This window comes from Antechinus flavipes, chromosome 2 (genome assembly GCF_016432865.1).
Source record: "Antechinus flavipes isolate AdamAnt ecotype Samford, QLD, Australia chromosome 2, AdamAnt_v2, whole genome shotgun sequence".
NCBI lineage: Eukaryota > Metazoa > Chordata > Mammalia > Dasyuromorphia > Dasyuridae > Antechinus > Antechinus flavipes.
The window spans coordinates 551,533,704-551,554,371 of record NC_067399.1 but is presented as its reverse complement, the minus strand read 5'-3'; the positions used below and the strand labels follow the sequence as shown (position 1 = coordinate 551,554,371).

The 20,668-nt window shown below is 35.5% G+C and overlaps 1 protein-coding gene across 3 annotated transcripts; it reads right to left on the bottom strand.

The window, feature by feature from the left end:
- Window positions 1-4,348: 4,348 nt before the first annotated feature.
- SELENOS (selenoprotein S) lies at window positions 4,349-19,237 on the bottom strand. Of its 3 annotated transcripts, none has more exons than XM_051980975.1 (6): window positions 19,107-19,237; window positions 17,851-17,988; window positions 15,776-15,882; window positions 9,812-9,904; window positions 9,636-9,711; window positions 4,349-4,957 (listed from the first exon to the last, which is right to left on the bottom strand). In XM_051980975.1, exons 1-6 carry the CDS (start codon window positions 19,183-19,185, stop codon window positions 4,878-4,880), a joined length of 573 nt encoding a protein of 190 aa, XP_051836935.1. In that variant the 5' UTR covers window positions 19,186-19,237; the 3' UTR covers window positions 4,349-4,877. The 3 variants fall into 3 exon arrangements, with proteins under 3 accessions (XP_051836935.1, XP_051836937.1, XP_051836934.1); XM_051980977.1 differs by having other exon boundaries at window positions 9,636-9,714; window positions 17,851-17,985; window positions 19,107-19,236; XM_051980974.1 differs by having other exon boundaries at window positions 9,636-9,714; window positions 19,107-19,235.
- Window positions 19,238-20,668: the final 1,431 nt, after the last annotated feature.

Here is a 20,668-nt window from a genome sequence, read left to right as displayed (position 1 = left end):
CTCGTAAGAATTGACTCTTCCTGCAGTCGTTCTCAAAGTATATACAGGACGTTAATATGCTGCTAATTTCAATTGGGAGGGCTTCAAAATTCCCAGCTCTTGCTCAAGGTTTAATTTGTGGCTTGTTCCTCTCAGCTAGGCCTCTGAGACCAATACCATTAGCTCCACGGCAAATCCCGGGAAATTAATGAAAGGGAGTGAAGATGGGGAGCAAGGAAGAACCTTAAGGACCAGGGATCTGGAGGCTAGACTGCCTGAGAATCCTTTGTTGTCAATGGCTGAAATTCCTTTCTACAAATACTATGGTTTGAGAACCTTTATTCTAGTGTTCATCTTGATTCTCTGGCTAGGTTTCTGAGATCTCAATGGTAGCAGATGACTATGGAGACACATAATCCAATCACCATGGACTATGAAGAGAAAAGTGTGAGAAAGATACTCATGTTTGTCTGTTAGCATCCCTTGTCTTGTGGGTTAGATTGAATTTATACTTAGCATCAATTACAAAACTTTATTTCTCAAGATAGTGGAGAATCAAGTCAGCTTTCATCTCTACATACGTGGAATTGTAGCCCCACTAGTGCCTTTGTAGTCTCAAGTTCATTATCTTTAATGAATGTGTTCCTTCATTACAAACCCTTTATTTATAGTTGTTCTTGTTTAATGGGCCACAGAACTTCAGAATCTGAGAAGATATTGGATTTATATCAAGCCCTAGAATGTTAGGTCTTATCAGTGAGATACATGGGCACTCAAGCAATCAGCCAAATAACCCACCCTGGAAAAATTAAGTGGCTTAAATGTATATTGCCTCAATTAAGACAGACAACCAGATATGTCTATGCACTTAAATACCTAACAGGTACCATAGGATGGACAATGATATGAGTCTTACTGGAGGAGAAAAATTCAAACTACACAATATCTGGAAATTTTGTAGATCTTCAATGACCTCCCTCCCCCAAATTATCCCTTCACACAAAGATCCATCTTTTTAACATCAGTATTTACCCAGATATATTTATCTTTAAAAAACAAATTTTCAGATGATACAAAGACAATAACTTCTCACCTGCAAAAAGTGGCATAAAAGTGACATCTTGAAATGTCAAGGAATTATAAGAAGATGAATAGCTACATAGTGAGAAGCAGACCCTAAATTTTAAGTCTTTAGAGCAGAAACTATATTAGTTATATCCCCAGTACTTAGTATATGGCACCTGGTAAGCACTTAATGCTTATTGGATTAGATACTCAGGAATAACGGGGGCAGCCTGAATGCTGCACTTGTACCTATGGAAACATTTCTTTGTCAACTCTAGTTCTCATGATAGCATCTACTTTAATCCCACAGGGATGCCATAGGCAGTCTTTCAGTATGTGCTATAAGCAGCCAAAGTGGTCAATAAGGAGCCAGTCAGCACTGAGTTCCTCAGAGATCCTCTGTCTAGAATGATCAGTTGTAGCTACTAGACCTTCCTAAAAACTGGCAGGAAGGGCAGTACTCCTTCTCTGTCACTTAGTCTGGTGATCATTCTTCATTCCACAGTTACCTTGTATTCTAAGTATTCCTGGCACCTCAAATGCAATTTAACCTCTGAATCCACCATGGCTGACTGATGATGTCTAAGAAAAAATCTGTTTAGGATATATTTGATGCAAAAAGGATTTGGAGTCCCCTTTGCTACCTCATGTACTGGCAGGGCTGTAGGACTAAGAAGTAAACTTGGGAGCCAGCATATACCACAAAAACTAAAAACTTATGATTCACAGAGATTTTTCTAAGCTTGAGGTATGGCTAAAATAGGAAGTTGGTAAACTGTGGTTTTCTCTTCTTTAGAATATAATGGTTCTCTCTGAGAGCAGGTTTCTTGGGGAGGTTTTCTGGAGGCAGCCTTAATTTCAGTTCAGAGTAATAATCACCTTAAGTATAGCCAGCTGATAAAATCCAAACGTTTATTTTCTCCTTCCTTGATTCTAAGAGCTCTTGCAGCTTGTCCTTTGCTTCTGCCTCTGCTTTCTTCAGCTTCCAGCCAACACAAAGGTGGAAGAAGGAATGAATCTGACTCCACCTCTGAGAGTGGGCTTGTGGGCCTTCCTCCCAGAGTGCTCTGTGTCTGGCCCTGAGAACTTCTTGCTTATATGCTGTTCACTGAGTACACGCCAATCATTATATCACTGGGAAACCATTATTTGTTGTAGGATTAAATCAATTCTAAACTAGATTTAAACATTGTCTCCTCAATTCCACTCAGTACCTTGTTTCAAGTTCTGGCCCATAACATCTCCTCATAGGATCAGCTCAATCATACTGAACCATGCTAAATTAGATAATTATTGTCTCTATCAAATTCTAATGACTTAAAACTTTGTAAGGATTCTAACAGTAAACCATAAGCATGACTATACTGTCATATAGTACTAGGCAAAAGCAGAGAATTCAAGCTGCAGCAATTTTTTTAAAAAGCAGCTCTGGGAAATAGGTTGAGCCAAATGGTTAGCTCCCTAGATGTTTGCTTCTGGATTCTAGAATAGCTGCCTGGCCTTTAAAACCCTGCTCTATGATGTAGATTCAGGTCAGTTCCACTGGTCTTGGGATGAAGAGAGCCATCTTGTACTCAGAGAGGACTGTGGGGACTGAGTGTGGATCACAACATAGTATTTTCACTTTTTTGTTGTTTGCTGGCATTTTGTTTTCTCTCATTTTTTTTCCTTTTTGATCTGATGTTTCTCAAGTAGCAACATAATTGTGGAAATACATATATAAGAATTATACATGTTTAACATATATTGGATTATTTGCCATCCGGGAAGGGGGTGAGAGGAAAGGAAGGAGAAAAAATTTTGGAACATAAGGTTTTGCAAAGGTGAATGTTGAAAACTGTCTATGCATGTGTTTTGGAAATAAAAAGCTTTAATTAAAATAACAAAAACAAACAAACAAAAAAAAAAAACCCTACTCCAGAATCCAGGTTTCTTCTGTATTTTGCAAATACCCTGTGTACTTTTTCTCTTCCCACCTCAGATGTAAGCTCCAGGAAAGCATTACCCTTTCCCTAAGCAGAAGTTTATCTAATTACTGGCAGAGGACGGGTGCTATCTAACCTATCTTGGACAGGAGACAGGGACTGGACTTGATTTCACTGGTGAGAAAACTTACAGGTGAAGAAACTCCCTCTACCAATGTAGGTCAACAAGAGAACTGCCCACCACTCTGAGAGATTCAGAGACCTACACACAGCAGGTACGTAGCAGAAGCAGGACTTGAAATTCAATGATCCTGGCTCCAAAGCAATGTAGATAGTATAAGTAAGAGCAGAACTCAGTTGATTACTTTTAGGAAACTATGCAGTGCTTTCAATAACCCCAAATCATATTCTATCTTTTTCTAAACCATACATTCCCTCAGTGGTACTATCCACATGGCTGTGAGTCAGAACCAAAATTGAACATAAGCCAAGTGGAAAATGAGCAGGAAGTTTAAGCAAGTTGAGCAATATTACTTAAGTGCAAAAATAAATCAGATGAAGGACACAGATACCCAAAGGCCCAGAACTATCTTAGTGGCTTTTTAAAACTTAATTTCTCTAGTCTTCTCCACTAGAACATAAGCTACTGAAACTTCTTCAGGTCAGGGACTGTCCAGCTTTTCTAATTGTATTTCCAGTGCTTGGCAAGTAGTAAGCGCTTAATAAAGGTTCTTCATCCATTTATTCAGGATGAATTCAGTGTAATAGATATGTACTTCAATAGTCAGGGAAAGGCCTCTAGTGCACTAGCACATTCACTATGGTAATTCATGGAAAAATACATCAGGATGAATGAAATGAAGGATTGGCATACACACACATACTACACAATATCCAAGGTAATACTTGTGTGTAATTTACAGATGCCTTTCAAATTTATTTTCTTATAATAATTTAAAAGTATAATTTAATTTTTTCTATTTTAAAGACAGCCTTTTCTCTATTCCTTCACAAATATCCTGGATAACTGACCAAGGAGTACTATATGACAAAAACATATAAAAAAGCAGAGATATTCTATAAATTGACAATTTTGCTCAAAACATACTGACTTTGGTTCTTAAAACAAAACATAAGATTAGACAAAACCAAGGGCCCACATTTTCCTAAATTCCTACAAATGTTACCTGTCTTGGTGAGATATGGTGGAGAGGTGAAGATGAAAGAATATATAAAAATCCTACTTCTATATCTGAAAAGGACTTTCAACCCCCTCATTTAGTAAACATCAGAAGGTAAAATGTGAACCCAATTATCTGATTCCAAAACTGGAGTTCTTTTCATTGTATCATATCTAGTTTAATAAAAAGATGCTGAGAAAAGGTTATTTTCATTTTTAATATTTACAATATTTTACAAAGCTCTGTGCATAAAAATGAATACATAGAAAAAAACACCATCAACTATCAATCATCAGTAATCCTCACTGGTGAGTTCACCATTTATAAGGAAGACATCATTCTGCGCAGCCTGTCACAGAGACTCATCTACAGTCATGGACGTTCAAATGATTAAAATATCATGATGAGGCCTTTCTAGAAAGATTATTAATTGCCACCTGAAAGACTATATTCCATCTCTGATCAATCAACCGAAAAAATGATTTAAAATAATGTTTAAATGTATTAAACTAAAACAATGCCATGTACAATCTCTTAAATTCTATCCTATTGGCATTTTCTATAACTTTTATTGCCTCTGACCTTTAAATGAATCTACATTTATAATAAATGAACTAAACGCCACTTCCCCTTAAGTCGTCACTGTGAAAAGCATACGCTAGGCAGCTGAATAGTGGGCTAAAATTTACCTTGCTAATGTCAAGAGACATAAGCAAGATTCTTAACCTCATCCACCAGATGAGGGTCCTCTACGTCCTGGTCTCCAAGAACATGTTCCACCTCCTTCTCCAGTTAAAGGGTTATAACCTAGAATGATAAAGAAAATTGTCACTAGAGCTATCTGCAATTATCTTTGAAAGTCAGCAGCAAATAACAATATGGGACACACACACACACACAGACACATTTTAGTAGTGAAAAAATTTCCTTTCTGTAACTCAGTTGTGACCAAAAGGGAATTTTTTTTTTTTGGTAGATGAGTGACCAGAGTAAATAGTGAACAGACTTTGAAGTGATAGCTCTACCAATCAATACTGACCATTTACAACATCACAAAAATACTGCAGTTTCAGAGTTGGAAGGGGCCTCAATGGTCATGGTTTAATTTATGCTTGAAAAACAACCCAAAGTGATCATCCAATAAGCTTCAATGTGAAGACAGCCATTACTCTCCAGAAAAAGTCCACTACTCTGGTATAAGTCTGCTAGCAGTTTTAATTTCTTGGGCCAAATCAACCAAGTCTAATCCTACTTCCTCATGATCACCTTTCTTTTACCCAGGGTAAATATATATCCTTATATACATTTACCTTACATAGCATGAACTTTACCATCAACTTCCTCCAAAAAATCTCCAGTTTCAGTGTCCTTTCTAAAACATGGCACTCAGAACTGAACACAAATACTTTATATGATGTTGACCAATGCTGAAAACACTGTGGAATGATCATTTCCTCATTCCTAAAAATAATGACTGTTTCAATGTTGCCTGAGATTGTATTGTTATCTTGGTTGTCATAATCACACTGAGTTTGCAATCCATAAATATCTCTAGATCTTTTTCCAGACAAAGTGGTATGATGTGAAAGTGGATTTTTAAACTCAGTATAGAATTTTGTGTTGATTCCACTTACATTTCATCTTATTACATTTGGCTTAATTTCAGTCTATCAGGTTTTTTTTTAAATCTTGATTTTTTTTAGAGTATACTGAGTCATCTGTTCCATCTCAGTTTTGTGTCATCTGTCTATATAATTATGTATGCTACCTTTATCTAAGTCATTGGTTAAAAAAACAAAACAAAACACAATGTCAAGGATGGTTCCATAGGCATTCCACTGGCAACCTCGTTACAGGTTTGCCTTAAACTATTTAATGACTGCTTTTTCAACCTGGACTTTCCACCAGGTCTTAAATCATCTAATAGTATTATTTAGCACCAGTTGCTCTATCTTTTCCCAACAGAATGAAAGACTGAAAGGGAGAGAAGAGGTAGGGAAGGAGGAAGGGAAAGAACCTGGAACCCAAGGTTTTACAAATGAATGTTAAAAATTGTTTTTACATATTGACTGTGGAAAACAAACAAACAAAAAGTAATAAAATATGAAACAGAATGAAATACTGTCAAATACTGGGCTAAAACCTATGTTTTTCTATTTCTTTGGTAACAATGTCAATCATTTTAAAATTCTAAATTTTTATCAGGAAATGAAGCCAAGCTCACTACATTATAGCCTAGAGTGAATTCTTTTCTAGATTCTTAGAAAGACGGCAATTATCTACATTTCTTTAGTCTTACTTAGTTTACTGTTTTCCTTAGTCTTTCAAAAATCAGTGATAGTGACTTAATAATTATATAAATTCATTCAGTAGCTTAGCTAAAATTATTTGTGCCAGGTGATCACAAAGACTACTTGGTACTCTTGCTATCTTTTTACTTATCTTGTGTTAGCCATGTATCTTATCCTTTCCAGTATGGAGATCATTCTACTTGATTTAGAATATAAGCAAAGTAAAAATGTAGCAGTTCTAATTCATTTTTGCTGTCAGTTATCACAATCTTACACATTCCTTAACAAGAAATATGCTCCCTTTCCGAATATGGAAAAAAAAATATCACTTAAAAGGTGATATTCTTACCTTCCCTAATTCACTGAGACTCTGATATAGGACTGAGTTGAGCTTTTGTATTAAAAATTGCTTTTTTTATCACTTGCTCTTGCTTCCAAATCTTTTGTTCCCATCATTTTCACCTCAGCAACTAGATCTTCCTTACTACTAAGAATGAAATCCAGAATAGATCTTTTTTTTGTTGACTGGAGTAGTATAGCAGAAAAAACTATATCTGAGTCTAAAAATGTGAGTTCAAATCTTGTCTTATTCCTTACTATTTATGTGATATTGAGCACAACATCATTTTTCTAATCTGCAAAATGAGATTAGACTTGATTTTGATTTTATGATATCATCAGAGGAATTTACTAGGCTAAGGCAATTAAAGAAATAATTATTTGCTTTTCTTTAACAGAGAGAAAATATCTGTAAATGCTTGAAAAATTGAGGTTCTTAGATTTCTTGAGACACTTGACTACTTCCTTTTATTCCAGGTGGTCTTTAATATACTCTGAGGACAGAATCACTTCTGCTTCTGTTTCTAGAGGATTTTACCTAAATGTTTTCCAACATGCATCCTCTTATTTCCTAAATTTCTTTATTCAAGTATATTGTCTTAATATTCAATGTTACCTATCATTTAGCTCACCTAGCATTGGTATATACCCTTCCAGAAAGACAATTAACAGACTTCATCAAATCTCTGAGATCAATTTTGCCTCCTTGTGTTAGAATCTCTTATTTATCTTGTTACATAATTTGTGTATATGCATATCAGAAATTCCTGAGTTTTATTTTGACTCCTTTTTCAGACTCTGTTTTCTGAGAAACTGCTATTATTTTCCAAAATTAAAAGGTATTTCTTTATTCTCTTTGATATCTAACTTTAAGCAGTTATACATACAAGCAGATTTCTTTCTCCTCCTTTTTCATTCTAAAGTTCTTGTTAAATTTATTAGTACTTCAGGCAAATTAGCACCACTTTTTAAGATGCATTCCATCCCTGGCCTGAAACTTGTCACTGCTGTTCTAAACAATCATCTTCCAGATCTTATTCTCAATATCAACTTCATAATCAGCTGCTCACTTCTCAAATCTGTTTTTTTTTTCTTCTGAACAAACTCTTTTCAATGACAGCTGTAGCAAAAACCACTTATGTCCCAAGAGTTCAGTTCCTTGACCAAGACTTTAAATCTTTGGCACTATTTTCTGGATTCCAAGTCATTTATGTTTACATGAATCACCACAAATCATCCAATTTGGTGAACTGAAGCAGAGTAATACAGTAGAAAAAGCACCAGCTTTTGAATCAGAGGATCCAGGTTCAAACGTGCACTTTGTTGGCTAACCTTTGAAAAGATATCTCATCTCCCTGAACCTCAGTTTCCTTATCTGCAAAATAAGAGGACAAAACCTCTAAGTTTCCTTCTAGCACTAAATCTATGACCTTTGGATTTTGAACTATGAGAGATTCTTTATCATATCTTAGATAAATGTCCCAGAAATACCACAGTCTTCCCTACTGTTATTAAACTAACAGACATCTGCCTTAGGTGACCTTAAGTCACCTAACTCCTTTGTATCTTCTCTGGCCCTAAATGCACTCTGACCTTAAAGCATCTTCACAACTACTTTATCAGATAGTCTTTGGAAGATTAGAATTGTTTTCCTCAGAATATAGCTTCTTCCACTTAAAAAAAAAAAATCTCAAATTAATTTTTTAGCTTCAAATATTTATACAGTCCTACATTTCCCCACTCATTAACATCTGACAGAGAAGGATTTCTCTCTAATCCTTCAGATCCTTTTTCCTCTTCTTTGGATTAATTTAGATTACTTTAGAAAGTTGTACAGAAAGCCCATGTTTATAACCTGTCAAATTTCTTATTTTCTCAATAGGGGGATGGGGAAGGAGAGAAAGAATCTGGAACTCAAAATTTGAAAAAAAAAAAAAGGTAAAATTGTTTTAATTAGGGAAAAAATAAAATGTGAAATTAAAAAAAAGTTCTGCAGAATGATAATTAGCATTTTCCCCTTTTTTCCTTCCCCCATCTCCATCTAATACATTAATCATCACAAATTGTGATTCACCACTTGCCCCTTTCCCCTTAAGGCTCATTATATTTTCCATATTATAAACTGAATTTCTGTAATTAATATAGCAGAAATTTTGTGATTAAAAAAAAGGACATTTGCTGCAAAATGCACTCATCTTTCAATCTTATAGGAGAAACAAAAGAAAGACTGTGTTTAGACTACCACCTTCAAAGAATTGTTTTGCAATAAGAATCTAACACATAAAATGGAGAATATCAAGTGAAATATCATTAAATATCCAAATAGGTTTAAAAAGTGACAATAGAACCATAAAATGAGCTAGGAGTCATTTTATAATAAATGACACTTGTGAAACAGCAGAGAGTCAGAAGATATTGATTCAAATTCTGCTTCTGACACTCCTTGTGTGATCTTGGTCAAATCATTTTTTCCCCCTGGGCCTCAAATTCCTCATTTGTAAAGTGAGATTTCTTGTAGCTCCTTTTCCATAAACTTACTGGAATTAAAAAAAAAAATTTCTTCCAAAACTCATTTGAGCTTCTCAAATCACTTATAGTTAAAGACAAAAAAGGGGCCACACCACAAGAATTTTGATCTCACTTCTTGGCTTCTAACTCATTGGTTTTAGAGTCTGAAAGCTGCAGCTGTCTAGTTTTTGAGTGTGATGACTGTTTCTTAAGAATAATTTCTCTATGAGCTTAAGAACCCTAAAATCCATTTTAAGCACAATATAATGTTTTCTTTATTAAATATAAATAAGAGCTAAATAATTCCTTCTTTTAAGTCACCCAAAAACAATTTAGTGGACACTTACCACCTCCACGCAAAGGCTTTCTGTCAGGTTTAGGCTTTCGTATAGCTGAAGAACTGGAAGAACCAGGTTCAGGTTTCTGCTGTCAGTATATAAAACAATTATGCTTTTTATAAGTCATTTTCAAATCTTATTTTAAAAGTAATTTATGTAAAACGTGAAAATATAAAGTTTGTCACCTCTGGCCACTTTCTGGCATTTCCTTTGTAACTTTTTCCTTCTTGCATACTTTCCCACATCTCTATTTTCTGTCTTCTTTTCTCTTCTTCAAGCTAAGAATTAAATATGGCAATCATAAAACACATACAAGTTATGTATGATGTACAAGCATAGTTCTCAAAGCATTATCATAAATACACTTGACAAGTCCTTAATATCTCAAACTCTCCCCATAAACAAATGATTTCATTTGTCTTTTATGTGGTTTTCAAAACAACTTAAAAATTGAACTCTGATGAACTGCTGAATTGTCAACTTAAAAATAAAACCAAAACGTTTACTTTTGCACATAATTGCTTCTACACATCCAAGTAGGCAAAAATATGCCAGAGAAAAGATGAGCAACTTTTAGCTAAAAAACAAGAGAGCAAAATGTTTTCTATTAGGAGAAAAGAAATACAAAAGACTGAGCAAAACTGACTTTGACCAAGCTACTTTTCCTCCCTGGGTCTGACTTATAAAATGATGGGCTAGTGGCATCTGAGGCTCCATTCTTGCTCTGCATCTATGATCCAGGAATCAATGTGGAGTTAGCCCAGGTCAATTTTTCTAACTACTACTTTTCATAGATGAAGTGAGGCCTCAAAAAAGTCACACAAGTATTAAGTAGCAGAGACAAGATGTGAACTCACATCTCTGGAGTTTAAATTCCATAGTCTCATTGTTCATACTCTCATTCTCATTGCTTCACACTAAGTTTCTGGAACTCTTAAAAGTACGGTTTTGATTTAAATCATTTATTAGAGAAAAAGCTAAGTTTCTGTTCCATACAAAGAGAATATTCTTATTTGATAAAACTTTATGCTCATATGCAGGATTTATTCATTTCTACGAAAGATATAATAAACATTTTTTAAAAGTGATTCATTTACAGCCACATAAAAACTGAATGATTTGGCTATCTATCCAAGTTAAATAAGATGCCATCAAGATGTGGATCATTTGTAATTCAACATATTAATAATCATGGACACTTTCAATTTACTAGAGCAAAAATTCTTAAAACAATGGGTAATTATTTTATTATAACTGAGCAACTCATGTAGTCTGGTCTTTTTTCCTTCAAAAGTCTATTTTTAAAAGCAGAAAGAAACATTCATAAGATATTTATAAACTGTGTAATTTTTCTAGATATTCAAATCCACACTTTCAAAAGTCATACAAATATCTCCTTAATGCTTACCATGTAATCTAGACTGATTAGACATTGGTTCTGACCAGGTTAAGTAGAGTGGTTTTCTCTAACTTTTCTATGTAACCTATAAAAGAACACTATAAAACTGGATAACAATATAGTCTACAGTTCCCTATGAAATATTTGTAAAACTCTTCTCAAAATGTTAGATGAAGTGTGCAATTTAAATAGTCCTTCCATGATGGATTTTTTAGCTTCCAAAGGCATAACTACATAAAAAGTAAAAACCATCAACAAAACCAGATAGAGAATTTCCTTTTCTTTTCAGTATAATGAAAGTCTAGTAAATGCACTTTGAACCCCAGAATGTCTTTGTAGTTCCCAATTATTTTTATTTTTATTTTTTAAAAATGCCCAATTAGAAAAGGACCCACATGTGCAACAATGTTTGTAGCAGCCATTTTTGTAGTGGCAAGGAACTGGAAACTGAGTGGATGCCTATTAGTTGGGGAATGAATAAGTTATGGTATATGAATACTATGGGATAACATTATTTTATAAGAAATGACCAGCAGGATGATTTCAGAGAGGTCTGAAGAGACTTACATGAATTGATGCTAAGTGGAATAGAACCAAGAGAACACTGTATACAGCAACAAGATAATTATATGATCATCAACTGTGATGAAACTGACTCTTCAACAATGAGGTGATTTAGGCCAATTCCAATAGACTTGTGATGGAAAGCCATTTGCATCCACACAAAGGTCCATGGGGACTTAATATGGATCACAACATAGTATTTTCACCTATTGTTGTTTGCTTCTTTTTTTCTGCCTCATTTTCTTTTCTCTTCTGATCTGATTTTTCTTGTTCAGCATGATAAATATGGAAATATGTTTAGAAGAATTATACATGTTTAACATATATCAGATTACTTTTCGTCTTGGGGAGGGTGTGGGAAAATGGAGGGAGAAAAATTTGGGACACAAAATCTTGCAGGGGTGAATGCTGAAAACTATTTTTGCATGTATTTTAAAACTAAAAAGCAATTATTAAAAAAAAAAAAAGACCCAGTTAGTTACAGGGGTCTGGTAGCTCATATTTTAATTTTTAGAAGGTATAGTTTGAAGGGATTCTGGTTAATTTAGACCAATTTCTATCCAATCCTGTCTATATTTCCAAGAAACAATTGCCCTATTTCCTTTGACCATGTTCAATGACAAAGAACTCATCACACCATTCCATTTCTGGAAGCTCTAATTGATATTTTAGGAAATCTGAGTTCAAATTTGTCTCATAGGATCACAGATATAGAACTGATGAAGATCTCAGGGAGTCTATTCCCTTTTTTAGATGAGAAAATTGAGGATTATATCATGGAGGTTAAATGATTAAACCAAAGTCATATAAGGAAACAAATGACAAATTCAGCCTTATAGCTATCATATCACATTGCCTCCTGTGATCTCAATGTATTTTCCTATTCTCTGCCCTTCCAGGGCCAAGCAAAACAAATTCAGTATTTTCTACACGAAGGTCCTTAAAATACTTGGCTTCCCCTAATTTTCTATTAGTAACATCAGTTCATTTAACCATTTCCAATTAATCAAGATTTCAAATTCCCTTAAGATTTCATGTGTCCTTATTTGAATGCACTCCTGACTGTCACTTTCCTTCTGAAATTAAGTATTGAGAGTGAGACCAATACTTTAGTCATGGTCTGATTTCAACAAAACTACTGTCTCCCTCATTCTGAACTCAACTTCTATTATTCCAACTAAGATCATATTAGCACTTATGGCTGTTACATCACACTCTTGACCATGTTGAGCTTGCTACATACTAAAAGTGCTTTACTTTTTTCTAAACTGCTTTCAAGAAGATATTGCATTTGTAGCTTTTTTTTTTTTAATCTAAGTACCAGATTTTAGACTTATCCTTACTAACTTTTTCTTTCATTTTATAAAGTGACTTACTATGAAATTGATATTGAACATCAATGCAATTTAATTATTTACATTTAATTTTAATGTTGTAATTTTTTCAGTCTGCCACTAAAGTCTCCCTCAGAAATGTTACTTGTTCTCTTTTCTTTTAACAGTCAGAATGCATAATCTTTTCTTCTAGTTCTGTTTTTCTCTTTGTATTTTATCATGAACTCTTTCTATATTTCCTTAAATTTCTCATATTTGCTGACTACAATTTATTTAACCATTACCCAATTGGGAGACATTTAGATTAATTTATATGCACAAATGTGTTTGCGCACACATGCACACATACACAAATACCTACAATCAGAATGATGCTATGAACAATATTTGAATAGTTAGATTTGTTACTTTATAATATTCTCAATAAGGGAATTATTAGGAAAAAATTATTGGTATGATTATTTTTGTTGCTTTGTGCTACCACACAAGCCTGTAAAAGGATTCTACAAGTTTGCAATTCTACCAGCTCAAAATTAACCTGTTTCTTTAGAATCCTGCTAACATCATTATATTGTTTTTTACTCATTTTTACCAATCTGATGTTTTGTGGTGATATGTCCAAGCCATTTATAAAATTGGCAAAGATGACAAAAGATAGACAATGCTGAAAAGGACTGCGAATAGTTAGGCATACTAATGTACTACTGGTATAAATGAAGACAATCCATGCCATTTGTATTTGCACTACTAGGTTCAAAGGCCTCCCCCAAAGACCAAAACATTCATAGCAGCATTTTCTTCAGGCACATTATGACCATTAACTGGAAAACTGTCAAATGAACAGTGTGGTACATGATTGTAATGAGATATCACTGTGCTATTAGAAGCAATGAATATAATGAATACAGAGAAGCATGGGAAGGTTTACATGAACTGATGTGAAATATGAACCATAATCAGGAAAACAATCTACACAATGATCATAACAATGTAAGTAGAAGGAACAACAAAGAGAAAACTGGTAGCTGGAAATTATAACTGGGTTGGCTCCAATGAGGAGGCAAAAGAAGATACTTCTGTTTCTATTCTTCTTTGCAGAGGTGAATGATAGCTTTATAGAATACTGCACTTCAGCTATAAGTGGCTATTTTATCTATTTACACCAGGGCAAATTTTCCCATTCTATTCAAATACTGGAATATAATAATCAGTTTAAAATGGCTATTCAACTACAAGATTTCACTTTACACCTGGAAAACTGAAAAGGCAAACTTTTAAAAAATGTTAATTAATTTTGCTGAACTTTTTTTTTTTTCTGTTATAAAAAATAGTTCTCTGGAAGGGGTGGGAAAAAAATATGGTGGTAAATGTAGAAAATATAAAAACAAATCATATTAATAGTTTATTTCTTTCAAATAGTTGTTCTTCCCTAGTTGATAAACAGGCAGTTTTTTAGGTGAAAAAATTAAAGCTATCTATAGTCATATATACTATATAAAGCATATTATGCTTTACTTATATAAAACATATAATTTCTTAACTCATTATTGATTAAAAGAATGCAAATTAAAACAATCTGAGTACCACTTCACACCCATCATATTGGATAAGATAGCAGAAAAAGAAAATGATAAATGTTGGAAATGGATATGGGAAAACTGGGACACTAATGCTCTGTTGGCAGAATTGTGAACTGATACAACCATTTTTTAGTAAGAAATGCCGAGCAGACAGATTTAAGAAAAATGAATGGAGCTGAGTGAAGTAAGCAGGACAAGAAGATCATTGTACACAGTTACAAGACTGTGCAATGATCAAATGTGATAGAGTTAGCTATGGCTAACATCTAATTGGATGGCTCAGCAATACAGCCATCCAAGACAATTACAAAAGACGTGATATAAAATGTTACCCACCTCCAAAGAACAATGGAGTCTGAATGAAGATTGAAGCATGCTATTTTCACTTAAAATTTTTTTTTAATTTCTTGTAGTTTTTCCTTTTTGTTTTCTTATTTCACAATATGACTAACATGGATTTGTTTGTATGATTGTACATGTATGACATATCAAATTGCTTGCTGTCTTGGGGAGGGGAAAGGAGAAAAAATTTGAAACTCAAAATCTTACAAAAATGAATGTTGAAAATTATCTTTACATGTAATTGGGAAAAAAAAATTTAAATGTAAAGAAAGCCCAAACCAACAACAGTTGTCCTATAAACAATTCTTCCACAAGGGAGTTCTTGTTATTTGTTTTCATGTGGTCGGTAAAAATAATTACTTGTGTTCAAATGGCACTTTGAAGCTTATATAGACTGTCCATCACACAGAGATTCCCATAGCAATACTATTTAATATATAATAGAAACATTCTTTACTGTTCAATTAAAATACTTTATGAAGAGTGAGCAACAGAAGTTGCACCAAGATAAACTACACATAGGAATGTGGCACTCAACTCTCAAATCAATCAACAAGGTCCATTTCTGAAAACTGACCTTAGTCTAAGAGAACTTATTTATATAAGGTAAAAGCCATACATACAAAGTTTATATCCTTGAGACAGCACAGAAGTACTTTAGTAATAATAAATTACAATAACCATTTGGTTATGTGACATGCTATATGATTCCCATTACTTAAAATGAGCAACTACTTATCCTAGGTGGAAATCTGTGATGAAACAAAAAAGGATAAATAGCATATGAAATTATTTTGGATTCTGGGATCAAATAAGAAAATAAAAAAACATAAAAAATTACCCTTTCCATGTGACTCCCCCCCCCCCCCATACACACATAAGTATGAAATAAAATTTTTTTTAAAGTCTATTAGCTTCAACCTTTCATACCTGCTTTAATTTTTCTTTATATTTTTCTGCTTGTTTATTTAATTCTTCTTGCATTCTCAAACGAGCAGCTGCTAAAGCTTCTTGTTGTTTAACAACAACATCAGGTTCTAGAAAATCAAAGCAGGAAAAAAACCACAAAATATTACCCTGAATAATAAGAAAACATGAAAGTAAATAAAATGTCACTTTCCACTTCCCATTAATATGTCCATAAAGTCCTAGTTTGTATTTCATTTTATGACTACTTATATTTTGGAAGATATTTTATTGTCAAATAAAATTCAGCAACTCAATGGGGAAGTGCTGTGGTTCAATGGAAAAAAAAATTATTGATTTGGAGGTAGAGGACTAAGGATTGGAATCCTGTTCTTCCTTAATTCTTATTCAGTTCTATTTATTACCTGTAGTAACTTTGGACAAATAACTTTCTCATTTTCAATTTTCTCACCTGTAGGATGAGGAATATAGCTATATATAATTGGAAGGAGAGGAAAGAATACAAACTTTTAGAGGATGAGAACTTGGAGTGAGGGGTTTCATTAGATGTCACCAGAACAAAACAGAAGAATTCTAAGAGGTAAAGGTGAGGAGGGCATGGGTTGTAGAGCTTAAGAGGTATCTGAGTTAGACATATGTAAAGATATTGCATTAGAGCAGAAATTCCCAATTTGTTTTTATGTAATGGACTGTTTTGGTAATCTGTTAAAAGTCTACAGATGTCCTTCCTCTCTCTCCCTCTGTTACAATCTACAGATGTCCTTCCTCTCTCTCTCTCTCTCTCTCTCTATATATATATATATTTGCTGAGGCAATTGGGGTTAAGTGACTTGCCCAGGATCACACAGCTAGGCGTGTTAAGTGTCTGAGAGATGATTTGAAGTCAGGTCCTCTTGATTTCAGGGCTAACTCTGAAGCCCTGCTTCTATCCACTGCACCACCTCGCTAAAATATCTATTTTTTTAAAAATTCATAATCAATGAGAAAAAAATTAAAAATGTTAAAATGTTTTTTTAAATACAAAATTTTATTTAATTTTGGAGAAAGCCAAATTGGTTAAATAATATGCTTAATATTAGCTTTAGTTAAAAAAAAAAAAAAAAAAAAAAAAAAAAAAAGCAGTGACTTTAAAAATTACCAGACTGATCCTAGATGGCTCATAAATTGACAATTCAGAATCTCATAGTAGTAGTGGATATTTCCTGAATATCAGGTTGTAGAAAAAACCCACAAAACAAAAACACCCTAATAAACCTGGTTTTTTGAGACTGGGTTCATTTAGTTTTTATAAGTGTAACAATTTTTAAAAATGGTATTTTGTAGCAATGTTTCAGTAGTGCAAACTGCAGCAGTTAAGAGTTAATTTAGGTTTCTCAGTCAAAATTATTGCAATTCCAAGATTAGAAGATCCAGGTAAAGATTTCTACTGGTTACTTAGACTTCAACTAACATTCAAGGTTTCCCTTTGAGGCTTAAAGCAGCCGGTACCTGATAAAATGTCAATTAAATTGAATCTTTTTAGATCCCTTCATGACTATCATTTAAGTTTTGACTAAAGAATAAATGTCTGTGCCTTAAAGCAACAGGTTGCCTCTCTTATCTTGCTTTTTTCCTTTCCTAAGAAAATTCTTTCCTTAGAAAATTCACATGGCTCCCAAATTTGTAAGCTGACTTGCAGATTCAAAGAGCAAAATGTGTTAAGCCTTGATACATGTATATAAACAGATATACAGGACATGGAACTATTCTCTAGAGAAATGTTAAAAATTTAATTTTTAATCAATCCTATAAACTGATATTTATAAAATGTACAACTATGAAATGTTAAGTACTATGTAAAACATACGACCAAGGTGAAAATTCAAGGAACTGCTATACAATGACAATCCCAGATGAAGGAAAAATAAATAGTATATTCATCAAAATGTATTTATATTCAAACTCTTTTTTTTAAAGCTACCACCACCTTAATATCATCAATAAGATTATGTCAAATAAGATTAAATGTAAAAATAATTAGGTGTCTGGGATATCACTTCTATTTTCATATTTCTTATTTATTTGCAACTACTACAGACCTATACTAGATGCCACCGATGCATCCATGCTTCTCTGTCTCATGACTCTGAAGTTACTGGAAAGCTTTTGAAAGATCAGGTAGAGAATAATCAAGGTGAAAAGAAGGTACCAGCCATAATTGGAAAGCAGCCAGCCTACTAAAAAAAAAGGGGGGAAAAAGCTATTAGCCATACTCAAATAGATTCTCTTCCCCCCTCCCCCACCACAACATTTCTCTCTCACTTTCATATATAACTGAAACAAATAAACAAACTCCAGGTGTGACAATTGCTATTGGCATGACTCAGGCAAAACAATCGAAGGGTTGCTGAAGTTAGGAGAAATAATGTCAAGTATCCCATCTAATAGGGGTGGGTGGCTCAGTCCTTCAGTATGAGTACTGGGGATACAAAGAATGACAAATGCTAGTCCCTGCTCCTCCAGGTGTTTACTTACAAATATCAAAGAATGGACAAAAGGGGCCTAGAACCCCCCCCAAAATGGGGAAATGACACAAAAAATCGATTTCATTTCACAAAGGCACAGAGGGAACAGGGTTAGGGGTAGTGGCACCATTGCAGCAGGAGCTATCCAAACTTTGAGACTCCCCGGTTGCAGGGGGGAGGGGAGAAGGAAAGAGGGGTGAATCAGAGCTGCCTCACGAGGAACCGCTCTCGTCCGGATTTAAAGTAGGATTTGTGTTTGCTTCCATTTCGGAATCCCCCTCCATTCCCCGATGAAAGACCCCTTTTCTCTTCCAGAGTCTCCCGGAGACTTCCTCCCCGGTGCTGGGGCGAGCTGCATGTTTACTCAGACTCGTCTGTCCCAAGCACAGGACTGCATAGTCACCTCGAACTTTACGACCCAGGAGAGGAGACCGGGGTTTCACCGGGAGCTTCAGCCTCGGGCCCCCCGCCTCGAACCCGGAGCTGGGCTGGATAAATGCGTCCAAAGGGTGTTCTAGCGAACAAGATCCAGCGACCCTGGCATCGTGCGACCGAAGTCGCCGCCAGGGACACGGGGAGGCCGAGCTCGCAGCTGGGAGTGGGGTCTGAGCGGAGAGTGGGTGCACGCGCCGCATCACGGGCTAACGGTCCCCGGGGTGAGGGTCGGACAAGCGCCCCCAGCCTTCGCACCGGCCCCACTACGCTCAATCTCTGGCCGCCCCGCCACGCCCCGCCACGACCACAACCCCAGCAGCTCTTTCGGGAGGACGAAGCATGGAAACAGCAGATGGGTTTGATCGTTATTCTCGCAACCGCTCCGACCGGCTCACCAGTGTTTTGGAGAAAGCGGATTCCCTCCTGCTCCAAGGCCGGCTTGGCAAGGAGCCGCCCGTCCTCGTCCGGTTCCATCTTCCAGGCCGACGCTGCTCTTTTTGAGGTCGGAGGATCCGGGATGCTGACCAGCTCATGCAAACACGTCATTCGGTGGGCGGAGCGGGAGCGCCCGACCCTCCATCCAATGCAATGCCGAAGCGTCAATCGAGGGCAACCAATCAGGAAGAAAGGGGGGGGGGCTCCGACGGCAGGAGAAGGTGGAGAAATGGGAAAGAAGGGGGAGGGGAGGAAAGGGTTAGAGATTGAAGGCGGAGAAAGCGCGGAAGAAAGAGGAGGAGGAGGAGGAGGAGCAGAAGCAGGAGCAGGAGGATAGAGAGGGCGGAATCAGGAACTGGGAAAGAAAAGAATTAAAAGTTCTCTATAATGAAAACCAGGTATTCCCGGGTCGGACTGTGCGTAATCTAGAAGCTGTCCCAGTTACAGAAGTTAAATCCACGTATTTGATCCAAGATATCGAACGTCGATGCTGTTTTGTTTTAAGTCCTTCATAGTGTGGCTCCAGCCTGCGCTTCCTAGTGTTATCTCCTCCTTTACACCTTTCTGAATTCAGCCAAACTAGCCTGCTCTCATTCCCTAACTATATCTGAATTCTGTGCCTTTTAAGCGCAAAAAGGCTGTCTCCCGTCCCTGGAATACACTTTCTAGATCTCTGGACATAATATAGTGGACAGAATGTTGGACCTATCAGAAAATCATTAAAAAACTTATCCCACTTATTAATAACTCTGTGATCCTGGGCAAGTCACTTTAAGTTCTCTCAGCCCTCAAATTACTCATTTGAAAAAACTTGGATAGAAAGTGAGAAGTGAGAAGAACCCCAGGGTTCTTGGGAAATCATGTATGTAAAGTGCTTTGCAAATCTTAAAATTAATCTTAGAAATCTTAAAAAATACATGTTTGCTATTATTAGAATCCCTTCAGAGAACCAACTCCTAGAAAGAACCCGGAGCTAATTACCTGTTTGCCCTGCCCTGAGGAAATCATTTCATATTTGCATTTGAGTTTCTATTTATTTTTCCTCCAGCTGAATGCAAACATCTGGTGTGTGGGGACTTCCTCTTTTTGCAGTTATAGATCCCTTATGCTATCACATTGTAGTTGTTCAATAAATGTTTTTTTTGAATAGCACACCAGTGAGATCATGGAATCAATGACCTGAACCTAAAGGTATTCATCTAAACTTTCTTGAAGTGGAAATCAGAATTATAGCTTTAGAGGTGGATGTATTCAAGGTCTTGTAGTCCAACTCTCAATTTATTCATTCTACAATCAAGGAAACGGAAGCCCATATGTTACTGATTTGTCTAAAACAACATAGGAAATAATGCTCAGAGTGGGGATTTGAACCCGTCATTAACTTCAAGAGCTGATGCATTTTTCTACTTGTATTATCCTCCCAGTTGAACTGGCCATCTCATTATATACTATACACACACACACACACACACACACACACACACACACACACATATACTGAAATTACCAAACCTATCAATCA

Bases quoted from the DNA above. Each gene is read 5' to 3' on its own strand.
- SELENOS (XM_051980974.1), bottom strand. From the start codon at position 19,185: ATGGAACCGGACGAGGACGGGCGGCTCCTTGCCAAGCCGGCCTTGGAG. The intron at 17,989-19,106 runs GTGAGCCGGTCG...CTTTTTTTTTAG, and splicing joins CCGCTTTCTCCAAAACACTG to TAGGCTGGCTGCTTTCCAAT. The intron at 15,883-17,850 runs GTCTGTAGTAGT...TTGATTTTCTAG, and splicing joins ATCGGTGGCATCTAGTATAG to AACCTGATGTTGTTGTTAAA.